The sequence below is a fragment of the Platichthys flesus genome, chromosome 10 (assembly GCF_949316205.1).
Source record: "Platichthys flesus chromosome 10, fPlaFle2.1, whole genome shotgun sequence".
Classification (NCBI taxonomy): Eukaryota; Metazoa; Chordata; class Actinopteri; order Pleuronectiformes; family Pleuronectidae; genus Platichthys; species Platichthys flesus.
The window spans coordinates 5,069,452-5,082,332 of record NC_084954.1 but is presented as its reverse complement, the minus strand read 5'-3'; the positions used below and the strand labels follow the sequence as shown (position 1 = coordinate 5,082,332).

The following is a 12,881-nucleotide window of genomic DNA, read 5'->3' as shown; positions in this document are numbered from 1 at the left end:
TGGGGTTGAGGTTCCTGCAGTTTTTCCTGGAGCAAGATTTTTTAAATCCTGCTGCCCATTGGTAATCAACCAATGACTTGTCAAAATGTCAAATATCCATTTCTTCTTTTCTGGCTTTAAGTCATTGAGTCTTGAATTGAGAAATGCTTTCTTTCCCCCCTTCAGCAGTTTCATTAAAATGAAAATGAATGGCATCCAGCCCCAGAGAACTTTTCCTCCTGAGAAACAAAGCCAAAGATGGGAGATGTATGAAATGGGATTTGTTCATCAGAGGGAGGGAGAGAGAAAAGACTCCACTCAGCCGGCTCTGAATGCTGCATTTCAGACCTGCAACAATTATGCTGAAAGGTCAAGTATTACAGCATCTTGTGTCTCGCTTTGCATGCAAAAATATTTCAGTGCACAAATGACCCTCGTTTGTGCTCTTTGCACAATGGATTGAAGAAGCAGATAAACGTCGGACAATTAAAGATTTTTCTTGCTGCTAGCTGACAATAACATTTACCAAAGGGGGGTGATTGCAGTCGCTGTGTAATTGTGCTGTTTGTAATGCACGTGATAGCTGAGGCCTGCTGCGATGAAATGTTGAGTGAGAGGCGTTGTGTTTTAAAAAGAAGACACAGTTTCATTCCAGCTCTAAATGTGGTTATTAGGGTTTCATATGTGAAAAGTAGCTCCGTCAAGTCTCTGGTTATAATGTGATGGAAATTGTTGGATTTGTCTTGTTTATATATTTGATGTGTAGACCCACATGTTGTTGTTGATAATGAAAAAATAATGTGTTTATGTATTTCAGCACCGTGGACAGCACCAGATTCTTCCTTTTACAAAAAGCTTATAAAACTCTTTTTAAAAAAAATAAACCATTTCTGTTCATTTGTTTTTTCCTTAGATTTTGTAACTTTAAATTAAACCAAGCAAATATTAAAACATTATTTACACATCCTCATATATTCATGATTAGGAAAATGCTAGGAGTCAAATTTCTACATTAATTAATGAGTCCAATGAAGACGCTTTTATTTTAATTGTGGCATTGTTACCATCCTAACCTTTGTGGTGTACCCTGGTGTAATCATTTGAAGTATTATTTTATATGTTTATGATTATATTATCTGTCTCACGTCTCTCGTATGTGTCCTTTAAGAACAAGAAAGGCTGCAAACATTTCATTTCTATCCTGAGGAGCCTATTTGGATTTACCTTCTGTTCTCTACACATTTATTCTCTATTTTAGAAATGTTCAGTGAAACGTTTTTTTCATTTTTCACATGGAAAAACAATATATTACACTATTTTAAAGTGAAATAAAAATGAAATATTTAGAGATTGTTATTGTTAAATTGTCAAAGTCACCATATCGGCTCTTGTTCTCTCTCCAGAATTTATTGCAGCCTGAACTTTTCCAGACGCAGACATATTTAATTTCCTCTTTAAACACTGACCTCATTCCACGGACACTAACCACAGACACAGATACGGATGCTGCATATTATCCACGAAAGTGAAACTGAGGCTAAAGCGACGAGTAAAATTCACATGCAGCTCGTCGCTAACTCAAATATGATTACCTGGAGATTAGGGACTAATTGCTTGGGCTTCGGGGGAGAGCAGCCCCACATAAAGCCAGGAGGACTTGTGGAGCTGCACTGTGGCTTCCTACAAAAGGAAGCGATGAGAGCACACACGCTTCCAACAAGTCATTCTCAACAGCTACAAGCTGCACACAAAGACCACACACGGCGCCAAAGACATGGTAATGTAATCCCAAACTTCTCACTTCTGCGCGCAACAAAACAGGCGCAGCGAAACACCTAATAGAAGATGGTGATGCTGCTGAGATTCCTCCTGAAAGGCGCCCAGAGGAGCTGGTGGGATCTGCTCGGTGGCTAAAGATACGCGAGTCCAGAAGAAAGTCACAGGTCCTTCAAATTGTTTGTTTTTTTTAAGCTGGGTGTTTAAAAATATGAATGAATGTTTCAAGAAATGAACCAGTTAGGGAAAATCACATCAACACACCCAACGAACCAAACCTCTGAGGGGCTCTGAGAGGTTTCTGCGATGGAGGAGCACAAGTTTGAAGTTTGAATCACACCCCCCCCCCCCCCCCCATAAAATAAAATGGATTAATAACCATTTTAACTCAGTAGAAGGTCAAATATAATTTCCAAAACCTAACATGCCAGGAAACAGAGAGAGGAGGAGAAATGAACCCCTCGAGATCAAAACCAGGGTGCACACAGAAGACAGGATGTATAAAACACGAGTCAGGTGCAAACTGGTCGTAGAGCATTAATGCAGCTTATTATGGTTTATTGATAAAAAAAAGAAACACCATCATATATTTAGTCATATTCTAACACAAAACTATTTTTTTTATATTTGTAACATCAATTTGTTATTATTTGTAACATACCCCTGGTTATTAGTGTCATTGTATTAGGCCTATTTGTAGCAAACACAAATTGGACCATTGTTATTATTATTATTATTATTATTATTATTATTATTATTATTATTATTATGCTATTTAACTCGTCACTTTGAGATATAGGTCAACCGATACATTTGCTCTCTCGTTTTGGGTCTAGATCAAAGCTCGTTGTGTTTCTCTATAATTCTGTTAGGCCTCGACTTCACAGAACAAAGTATCTGCCTATACGATGTTAGGTGCCTGAGATAATAAGGTAAGTTAAGTATTTAAATATATTTATATTAGGCATGTGATTTGGTGCCATACAAATAACATTTTTAAATTGGAGAATAAAATCTAACGATGTCCCCAAACGAGCTAAGTTGATAAGATGTGTTAGAAAGTGAGATTACAGAAGTGGCCAATGAAGGAAATGTAAATGTTTTAAACTGTAAGAAAAATCGTTTCAATAAAAATAAAAAAAATCCCCTAATGAACATTTCTTTAATTCAGACAATTTGGAATCTTATTTGATACCCGTTGCAAAGCAACCACATAATTTACTATTTAAGACACGTATATCTTTATTCGTTGGCTGGAGAATAATCCACAAATAATAATCGTAGTTTTAGGCCTGTTTTATTTTGAAGAGCAAACGCTGACAGAATGAATAACTTGGATAGAATAAATATCCCTTCATTCTCGCAGACGACAGTTTGTAGGTTAACTTCACAAAAGGTGTTTGTCACGGACACAAACAGGCTCCGCCGCCTCCTGACAATCCCCTGATAGATTATTGATGAAGCGCCTGATAGCAGAGCGGTTATTTGAGCAGAATACATCAGGGGTTTCCATCGATAAGCTGCAGCGCTTTGAGCTGCGAGCGTGTGTTTGATGTGGGAGCCGAGAGACCTCACCTTTTCTGACTCACACACACCGAGTACACAAACACCAGGGACTCGAACACACACAAGAAAAGAGAAAAGAGGAAAAAGGCTGAGTTTACTTTGCAGGGCATGTGTGAGCTGCACGATAACACTGAGGTGTGTGCGAGGAGAAAACTGGAAAATAGGCCTCCACTCTTCAACCGTCATGGTAGAATTAGAGTCTAAGTGTTGTTGTTATATTTTTTGTCACTTGGCAAAACCTGGACTGGTTAGGGGAAAAAACTGAAAACCTGCATCTGCATTTTAAAAGTTATTTATCACAATGAACCCAAGATTTAGTAGAGAAAACGACCATCTTAAAAAAAGGAAGAGAAATATGAATCGATTAAACGAAATAATGAAAACTGAAATGATTTTTGTATTCGGAAATAATTTTCTGATATCTCCAAAGATCCATTTGTAGGTCTGTGCGTAAAAATAGGTTCCACAAGAAAAAGCTTATAGCTGTCGTGTGTTCCATAATTTATTAATAGGACTGTTCTGTAGTAAGTCAAATATCTATATAAGTTACAAAGAAATAAAACGTGTACAAATACCAATGAAACGACAACAAACCGTCAATAGCGTCAAAAACTTTGTACAACAGAGAGCTAAAATCCAAACCTCTTACAGAAATATACAAGCTAGATCTACGGCTTACATTAAATTCTATCTTAAATCATCAAGTGTCTGATTGTTTGTTTGTTTGTTTGTTTGTGAGGATGGAGGGAATCGAACAGCACCCAGTTTCTGCAGCTTCACTTCTCCTCTTTTTGCGTTTTTACGCGATTCTTCTCTTGTTCTCGATATAATTTACATAAATAAATCCCAAGACTTTCAACATCCCGCAGTTTCAGGACGAGTGTTTTTCTTCCACGTGAGTCTCGCGTCTTTTTTAAATTTTTCTTTTTTTCCAAAAGGTGGAAGTGCAAGAGGAGCTTCTCTTTCAGATATGTATCACATTTACACGGTGCAACTCGAAGTCCTGTCCAGGTGTGAGCTCTGAGCCGCCGCCTGTTGTCACCACGTCCTGCCGTACAACAGGGCGGAACACTGCAGGGCCGAGCCGTACTCTGAGCCGGGGGAGTTGAGGTGCGACAGGCCGGGCACCTGGCCCTGCAGCGACGGGGGACTGGAGGAGTGCGGGGCCAGGTCCGGAGAGTGGCCCGTGCTGCCCACCTGCCCGCCCTGGTGCTGCCCGAGGCCGGACGTGTTGTTGGACATGATCATGACGTTGCCCCCTTGCTGGTGGTGCGTCTGTGCGGAGGACGTGGGTGTGTGGCCGGTGCCTTGGCACGGCTTCCCGTCCTTCACCAGCACCGGCACAGCCACCCTCCGCGGGGACTGCTGCTGCTGCTGCTGCTGACAAGAGCCACCGTCCTGCTGCATCTGCTGCTGGGACACCTTGTCCTTGGCCTGCCTCTTCATCTTGTAGCGGTGGTTCTGGAACCAGATCTTCACCTGGGTCGGGGTGAGGTGGATCATGCTCGCCAGGTGCTCCCTCTCCGGCGCCGACAGGTATTTCTGCTGCTTGAAGCGCCGCTCCAGCTCGTACACCTGCGCCTGGGAGAACAGCACTCGCCTCTTTCTCCGCGGGGTGCTGGACAGGGAGCCCATGCCTTTGCCCACGTCCGCAAGGGAGCTGAGGCTGCCCATGCTGCCCATGTTCATGCCCGACGACGAACCCATGAAGCGAGAAACTATAAGAAAAGAACATAAATACAATGAATTCAACAAGCCGGTTTTTAAATGGAACACACCAGAAAAATGTGTTTTTGAAGGACACAATTTTAGTTATTTAATTTCCTAAAACCCAGTCAGAAATTATTAATCATAAAGTGCAACACGACAACATTATGCATTTTGACAAACAGCTGAGCAGAAGAAATGACAGATGATCAGAGGCAGGTGCCCTCATCCATTAATGTCAAACACACAATGTGCGTCAAAGTCCAGATTCATAAATACATAACTGACAAATTCTATTAAATAACAAGTGCGGTTAAAGTTCACCACTGACGGCACAGTGTTGTTGGTTTAATGCGATGAAAGAGTCGGCACAGGTTAATAAATTATCTTAAATAAACGCCCAACGCTTAAAGGGACATTTTATCAGTCACGCTCCTGTAGTGAGACTGTTTCTTTATTAACAGATGTTGCCCTTCATGAATTAAATCAACTATTATTAAGCTTTATTTTGGGCTAAATTCAATAATAACAAAATAAGAAAATCTAGACTAGAGCGAAATGGAGAGTCTTTTCCTTTGCGCGTAAATACGCACGGTGGACAGAAACGAGGCACCGTGCGCCAAATGCACCCAAGCGTGCACCACTCAAAGCCGGAGTCAAAGCACAGGTGCGGGATACTCACTGGTGGAGAAGCGCGGGTCCGGGTTGGCTCCGTACCAGCCGTTGGCGCTGCCCCTCATGCCGTCCTGGTACGACGGCAGGTCGCCCATGTTGCCCAGGTTGCCGTTACAGTAGCCCCCCATGGCCGAGTGTGACAGCTGAGAGACACCTGCCGCAGTCATGTGGTAAGCCGCAGACACAGTCCCATTGTGGCCCATGTGGTGCTGCTGCATCGCCGCCTGGGAAACCTGCGGCTGCCGGTAAGAAGTGAGAGGTGCCCCCAGGTTGTTATTCTCCATGCTTAATTTCTTATAGCTCTCCTCGAGGGGACTCAAGATATCGGAAACAGAAAAAGGAGTCGTATGCTTAGGGCTCATCGACATTGTTCTGGGGCTGGAGAGGGAGAAATTAGAAGGCAAGGCAATCGCTCCTTCTCTTTTTTTTTGCCTCTCTTCTTTTGGCCAAAGCTCTTCTGGTTCCTGTTGTCTCAACGTCGATCCTGGTAGATGAACACGTAGGAGAGCGCCTCAAGTCCGCCTTAATTGGATTGAGTGGGAGCTCGGTGCTGGCTTTGGTTTGTTTTAGCTGGGTGCCAGGTTTAAGGCTACCATCAGAGGCGGGGCATCGGCAACAATACCAAACAGCCCTAGCCTCCTTCCTCCATGCGTAATTTCACTTCCAAGACATGTGCGCCCCTTCGCACTGTAACCACGACATGAGCGTCGCGGTGCGCGCTCAGAGATGCTCGGCGGCGGTCGGTAGTGCGCGCGCTCCGGCTCCCGCTCCCGCTCCCGCTCCAGCTGCTCCACATCTGGAGTTGGCGACTTGTTGCTGGTCGCTGATGGACGCGCGGCCGCACCTCGAGCCTCGCAGTGACCACAATGCACTTTATTAACTGTAGTGATGTTTACGAGGGCCTCTTGATGAAAGGAGGCCTGTGTGGACTTGAGAGTTGGAGAACCACTCCTCGGGTGAACTACTGACTTTTAATGGCCATGAGAGGCCTCCAGTGATTGCAGGATTGTTTGTGTTATGCCTTATCGTACTCAGACATGCAAAAGTGCACTTGCGGGGCGGGAAATTAACTGATACTGATAAGTAAATAAATACACATCCGCGTGTTAAGGAGCTGCGTAAATGATTAACAACCACCCCCCCTCCCCACCATCGTTTTTTTTCTTTTGATATCATTACCTTAATTCACACACACACACACACACACACAAGTAAACAGAACAACGGAGTCTTGAGGATCGAGAGGCTCACGTGCGAAGGTTAAAGGTGTTGAAGCACGAGCAGCATCTTACCTTGATGCCACAATAGTTCAACTGCATCACGTGTCATCTCTAGAAATGTACTTAGAGGCACGAGAAAAGAAAGAGTGTAAATATTGCGTACGTGGACACGAACATTTCACTTTTACGCACAGCTGTTAGAAGGCTATTTCTACGTGTTTTTTGTATTACCAGACAAGAAATTAAAACTATTATTTTAGAGCAAAAGAAGTGTTTAAAATAATTTATATAATTATTATTTTTATTGTGATTTTTTTCTTTGCTGTAGGATAATTTAAAAGCAGTCTTTCATTTTTTTACAGCTTGTTTTGATGGTCAGTATTTACATATTCGTCCTTATTTCAGGATAAAGCTACAAATTTTGTTCATCCAGTCTGTTGCTCCTCAGTTCCAAAATTAAACAGCACAGAACTAAAATAGATGTAACGTCTAACTTACACAATCTGCGGCTGTGAGGATCGAACCGGAGCTGAAAACCTGATGTAAAGCTGAATTCAAACATGTGAGATGAAGCAGGTGTCTGTTGCTAAAGGGTCAGTGCTGCAACAGCAGCAGCTACTGCAAGCAGGAGTCTGTGCCTGCAGATTGTGTCGTTGAAGAAACACAGCGTCTTCTGGTGGCAGATCCGGTTTGTTGTAACACTGTGATCCGTTTTATTCTCTGTTGAGTATTAAACTAGAGTCAGAGTTGAATTTATAACATAAATAATGTTTTAGAAGCAGTGTTTTCAATTCAGTTTGGCTGCGACCTCAGCAACAAGCTGTCAAAGTGAGAGTGTGTGTGGGTGTGTGTGTGGGGGGGGGTAGTGTGTCTGTGGGATAATGTGTCTGTGGGTGTGTATTGGGGGGTTAGGTTAAGCTTAGGGATAAGTTTGGATAGCCTATTCTTTCCTAAATGAATTGAAGTTAATGCAAAGTCCTGCAGAAACCTGGGAGTGTGTATTCCAGGAAGAAGTATCTTTACACAATATAGGGACTTGTCTTCCTTATGGGGACAAAGAGCGAGTCCCAATAATGTAAATAATTACATTTTATGGTTAAGACTTATTTTAAGTGTAGTTTTAGGTTAAGGTTAGTTTGAGGATTACGTCACGTTAAAGTTAGAGCAGGGATATAGTTAGACATGTAACTATGTTGATGTCAGAGTAAGTGTCCAGGAAATAAATTGTAAGTCAATGTAATGTCCCCTGAAGTCATGGAGATACGGCTCTGTGTGTGTGAGTTTGTGTGTGTTTTCCAGGTCTTAATCATGGTGTGGGGACCTCAATCAGTTTATATGGGGACTTGTCTACCTTATGGGGACAATAAGCAAGTCCCCAAAATGTAAATAATAAAATGTTAAGGTTAAGACATGTCTTTAGTTTAGGTTTAGGTTAAGGTTAGCTTTAGGTCAGGTTAAGGTATAGGTTTAAGTATGGGCAGGGTTGGGGTTAGGCAAGCAGTGGTTGAGGTGAAAGTAAGTCTCCAGGAAATTTATGTAAAACAATGTAATCTCCTCTGAAGACATGGAGATAAGTGTGGGTGTGTTTGTGTGTGCGAGTGTGTGTGCGTGTGCGTGCGCGTGCGAGTGTCTGTGTTTTACATGTTGTCAGCAGGATAACCTAATGCGCGCCGCATGTTTCCAGACGCACGGTTCCAATTTAAAGATGCGCGCACACATCACAACAATCCATTTGCTCCAATTGCTTCACAATTATCTCTAATGAAGCCACGTTATCACATAGCCCGAGGTTTTATGTTACAGCTAAAGTGAACCGTCTTGGATCGCAGCCGAGGCGCGTACACGTCACTTGCAGCCAATTAACATTACAGCATGTTTGCTCGAGGTAGACCTTGCTCCTGCCTCCGTTAATTACGGAATTTCGCAAGACATTCTTAATCATCTCAATCAGAACCTTTCCCCTGTTCTGGCACACGGCAATTATGGCCAATTAGTGGTAATTAGTCCAAATGTTCCGGCTAATTCCTCCGAATAATGAGGACGCGGTGAAGTGGAGGGTATGGGGCTATCGAGCCTTTTGTTATCGAGGCTGCAGGTTGTTGTTTATGAACTGATTGGTGCATGATATACTCCAGAGAATAAAAGGAAGCAATGCAACGAGGGGAAGTGATTCTTTCCTATTAAAAAAACAACAACGGTTTCTTTACATCAATATAAACATTTCACATCTGCTTGTTAATTGTCTCATTTCGCTCTGACAGAGTCTGAGTCTCCTGAGGATTTTTTTTTTATGAAACTCTTTCTGACTTCTCCTCCTTTTTTCTCCCAGCTCCTCAGGAGATGAGCTGCAGGAGGAACAACAGCAGCTGAGAAGGAGGTGTGAGAAAAGAGGAGAACATTGGTCTGATTCACCATCACACGCACGGAGTCAGGTGTCGATGATGTTTTTCTTTCCCACTGGACTTCGAGCAAAGTGACTCTGAAACTCAACCTTTGAGCAAAACACTGTTGCATGACGTCACTCTACACGTCACTGCCTCCTCCTGTGCCCAATCAGCAGCTGCGAAGCGACACACTTGTAATTTCAGAGAATGAAAGCAAAGCCCGCCCCCTGGTGGATGTACTGCACGTCACCATCCGCAGAAAACACTCAGGGTTAGGTCATTTGCAAAGTTATTCTGGGTCTTATTGCTCCATCTAGTGGTTGTGATCCAAACCGGTTGGATCGCCAACCGGTTTAAAATGAGTTGTTTGTATTTGCTGAAGATGGAAGAGCTGTCGTTTCGACTAAATAAAGATTAATGTTGGTCTGTAAATGAGAGAAAATGAGGCTGTCAGGGAGCAAGAATTCAAGAAAAACACATATGCATCTGTGGAAAATGTGCAATTCTGTCAGATAAGTATTCAAAACATTATTAAACAACAGCTGAAGGTTGTAAGAAAACATGTTTTACAGTTTATAGACAGGGGAACGTATACAAAATCTGATTATGTTGGTCTGTTTCCATATAAAGGGATTTTATTGTGCGTTTTTCATCAAAAGTCTAAATGCATAGATCAGAAGTGTAGAGTAACATTTCAAATATGATGAGGATTCCCGATTCCCAAGTTAAATCTAGTCTCAAAACTCAGAGCATGATTTTGTGACATCACAGTGGAACCTCCGCTGCACATATTACAGCTGATACTGTACAGTGTATTCTTTCTGAATGACTTTAGTTAAGAGTTGTACATGTCTACATTATTAATAATGTGTAAGGCATGAAGAACATCTCCAGAAACCTGGTGAGCATCGATATGGTTCTAAAAGATCTCCTTCAGCAGAGGATCCCAACTGTGGATGACATATTTCTGCTCTACAAGATTTTAAGATATTACCTGTTGAGGAGTTTTGGACCATCCTCACACATTACTGTAAATGCAATTATATATTATGTATATTGTATTTTACACTATATCTGCACAGGAGAATAGTGTCTGTCTAATTCCACAGATACTCCAATCTATCTCTAAGCAGGACCCAAGGTCATGTTATAGATAAAGGGCCGACCCACAGTGTCTACGTTGAGGGACGTTCGTATCTAATTCAGAGGCTCCAGACCGAGATACACCAAACTTGAATCCTTACAAACATCAACTCTTTTGCTTATTTCACCAGGGACAAGACGTAAGGACACAATGTGATTTAGGAATGCATACTTTAGGCTTGACTGTCCAATGGGATGCAAACAACCTACATGTAACATAAAGAGTGACAGCAGTTCTAGCCTTTCATGGATGTGCTGTTAGAATGGGTGACACAGGGTGAGGGAGATATACTGGGAGGCTGTGGGAGACATCTTCAGACTTGGGGGAGACATTTGCTCATGTTAGGGTTTGTATATTTATCCACCCTCTGTTCTCCTTGATGCATCAGGTCTACATTAAACTCTGCTGCTACCTGAGGTCTCCTTTTACCAGCTTCCAGAAAACTTCCATAACATTACATCTGTTACATTTTTAAATACTTAAACATCACCAGTAAAGAAAAGAAGCCCTAATGTGGATTGTAGGTCTATAATATAATGTTTTGTCTCTTTTCACTTTGCATTTTATTCATCTGCAACAATACATGTTTCTTTATTGTAAAAGAAAGTCTCAGTTATCCTAGTTCATACACAAGCAATGAAAAGACAAGTCACATATGTCCAAACAATTCTTTATCCAAATCTTGTCTAACATAAAAATATAAGTTAAATTAAATATATATATAGAAGGTCTATTTCTGATTTCCCGCTATGTTTTGCTTTTGAAAGATGGCAAATATATTTTGACAAAACTTTTGTCATTCTGCATCTCTACCCAACATAGAAAATACAAGTTATTGTTATATTGAAAAAAGGAGAAGTCAGAAAGAGTTTTCTAAAAAAATTTGACAATTAACAACTGATCTTAATTCAAGCAGATGTGAAATGTTATATTGATGTAAAGAACAACATACAGAACAATAACTTATATTTTCTACGTGGGGTAGAGATGCAGAAATTAACCCAGAGGTTAGAGTAGATAAACAGTTGGATGTTTGTAGACCATACAAGGTTTCAGATGATCACAAAATGGACCAAGAGGACCCACAACTAAATCTGTCTAATTACAAGTTGTCGATATGGGGAGAGTCCAGTGTTTGAAAGGTTTTATAAACAGAAAAAAATATGAATTTGAAAAGTATAGAATCAGTGTTTTTAAATCGGGAGGCCATTCAAACCAAATACACATTAAATGTTCTCTGCATCATCTCGACAATACTTCTCCTGTGGCCTTATTTACGTCGACCTTATAACTCTCCTAAAAGAGGCCCCGTGGGGCCGAGCAGTGAGTAAAACTATAGGATGGGCAGGCTAATACAAACCCATCCTTTTCAGTCAATTCTTCGGACCAACTTAAAAAACCAATGGCAACCTCTAAAAGCCTGTCTTTGTCACCCTTAAACCCCAAGATGCTCTAAAACACCATTGTGCAGTTAAACCTCATAAATTTGTCGCAGGGACTGATTAAACATCACGGGAATTGAAACACTAAAGATTTTGTCTAGGTCCCTTTTGGATGGGGGACAATGGTCCATTCACCGGGAGACACACAGACAAAAAGAGTGTTTAAGGGAAGATGCAGCGAGCTGAGGGGTTCGGCCAGTCCCCTCCATATGTGATACAAGGTGGCCCCAGCGAGGGGGACAAAGGGCCAGGTGACAGGGACGATGGGCTGCAGGGTCACAGGACGAGCAAACAACATTATAGGGGGCGTGAAAGCAGAAGACCCCCCTCGTCACTGATGAAATACTGACATGATTTTAAACACTGAAGCATATTCTTCATTATAAAACATTCAAACCAGACTGTGGAGGCTTGGACGAGGCGACGCAGACACATGGAAATGGATCCAGTGAATGTGAGGATATCTAACAATGTGAAAATCAGTTTTCCACACACTTAATGTCGATGAAAGTTACTGTTCAGGGTTGTTTTTATCAGGCCTGGGTGAACTGTAAATGAAAAATATGAGAAAAAAACCAAATATAAGCTCCTCTTTGATCGTCATGTTCTGCTTATCATAGCCTCTACTCCCCCTGTTCTTGTATCTAATAAAATATTAAAGATAAGTCAGGCACCTGCTTTTAATTCAGCCTGTTGCACCTTTAAAACTCCTTATTTCTCTTTCCTCTCAGAACATAAACTAAGCTCCAGTCGCTGCATTTGTCCCACTGGCCTCAGAATAACAAAAGTTCACAGTATAAAAGGGGAAAGCAGCCCATGGGCCCAGACGACTACATGGAGCTATAGTGAGGGATGTTTACTGGCCATCTATTCTTATGCTTAAGCAAAGCCTGTCTCTTTAGGAGAAATGTTTGCTCAGCTTTTGGCTGAATAATTAGTTTCCTTTACCATTAGAAAGGCCCCTGAGCCCCTGTCATGACCTGCTACA

At 41.8% G+C, this 12,881-nt stretch overlaps 1 protein-coding gene across 1 annotated transcript; it reads right to left on the bottom strand.

Moving 5' to 3' along the window:
- Nucleotides 1-3,808: 3,808 nt before the first annotated feature.
- nkx2.1 (NK2 homeobox 1) lies at nucleotides 3,809-6,219 on the bottom strand. Its single transcript, XM_062397629.1, has 2 exons — nucleotides 5,711-6,219; nucleotides 3,809-5,039 (listed from the first exon to the last, which is right to left on the bottom strand). Exons 1-2 carry the CDS (start codon nucleotides 6,069-6,071, stop codon nucleotides 4,360-4,362), a joined length of 1,041 nt encoding a protein of 346 aa, XP_062253613.1. The 5' UTR covers nucleotides 6,072-6,219; the 3' UTR covers nucleotides 3,809-4,359.
- Between the last annotated feature and the right edge of the window lie 6,662 nt (nucleotides 6,220-12,881).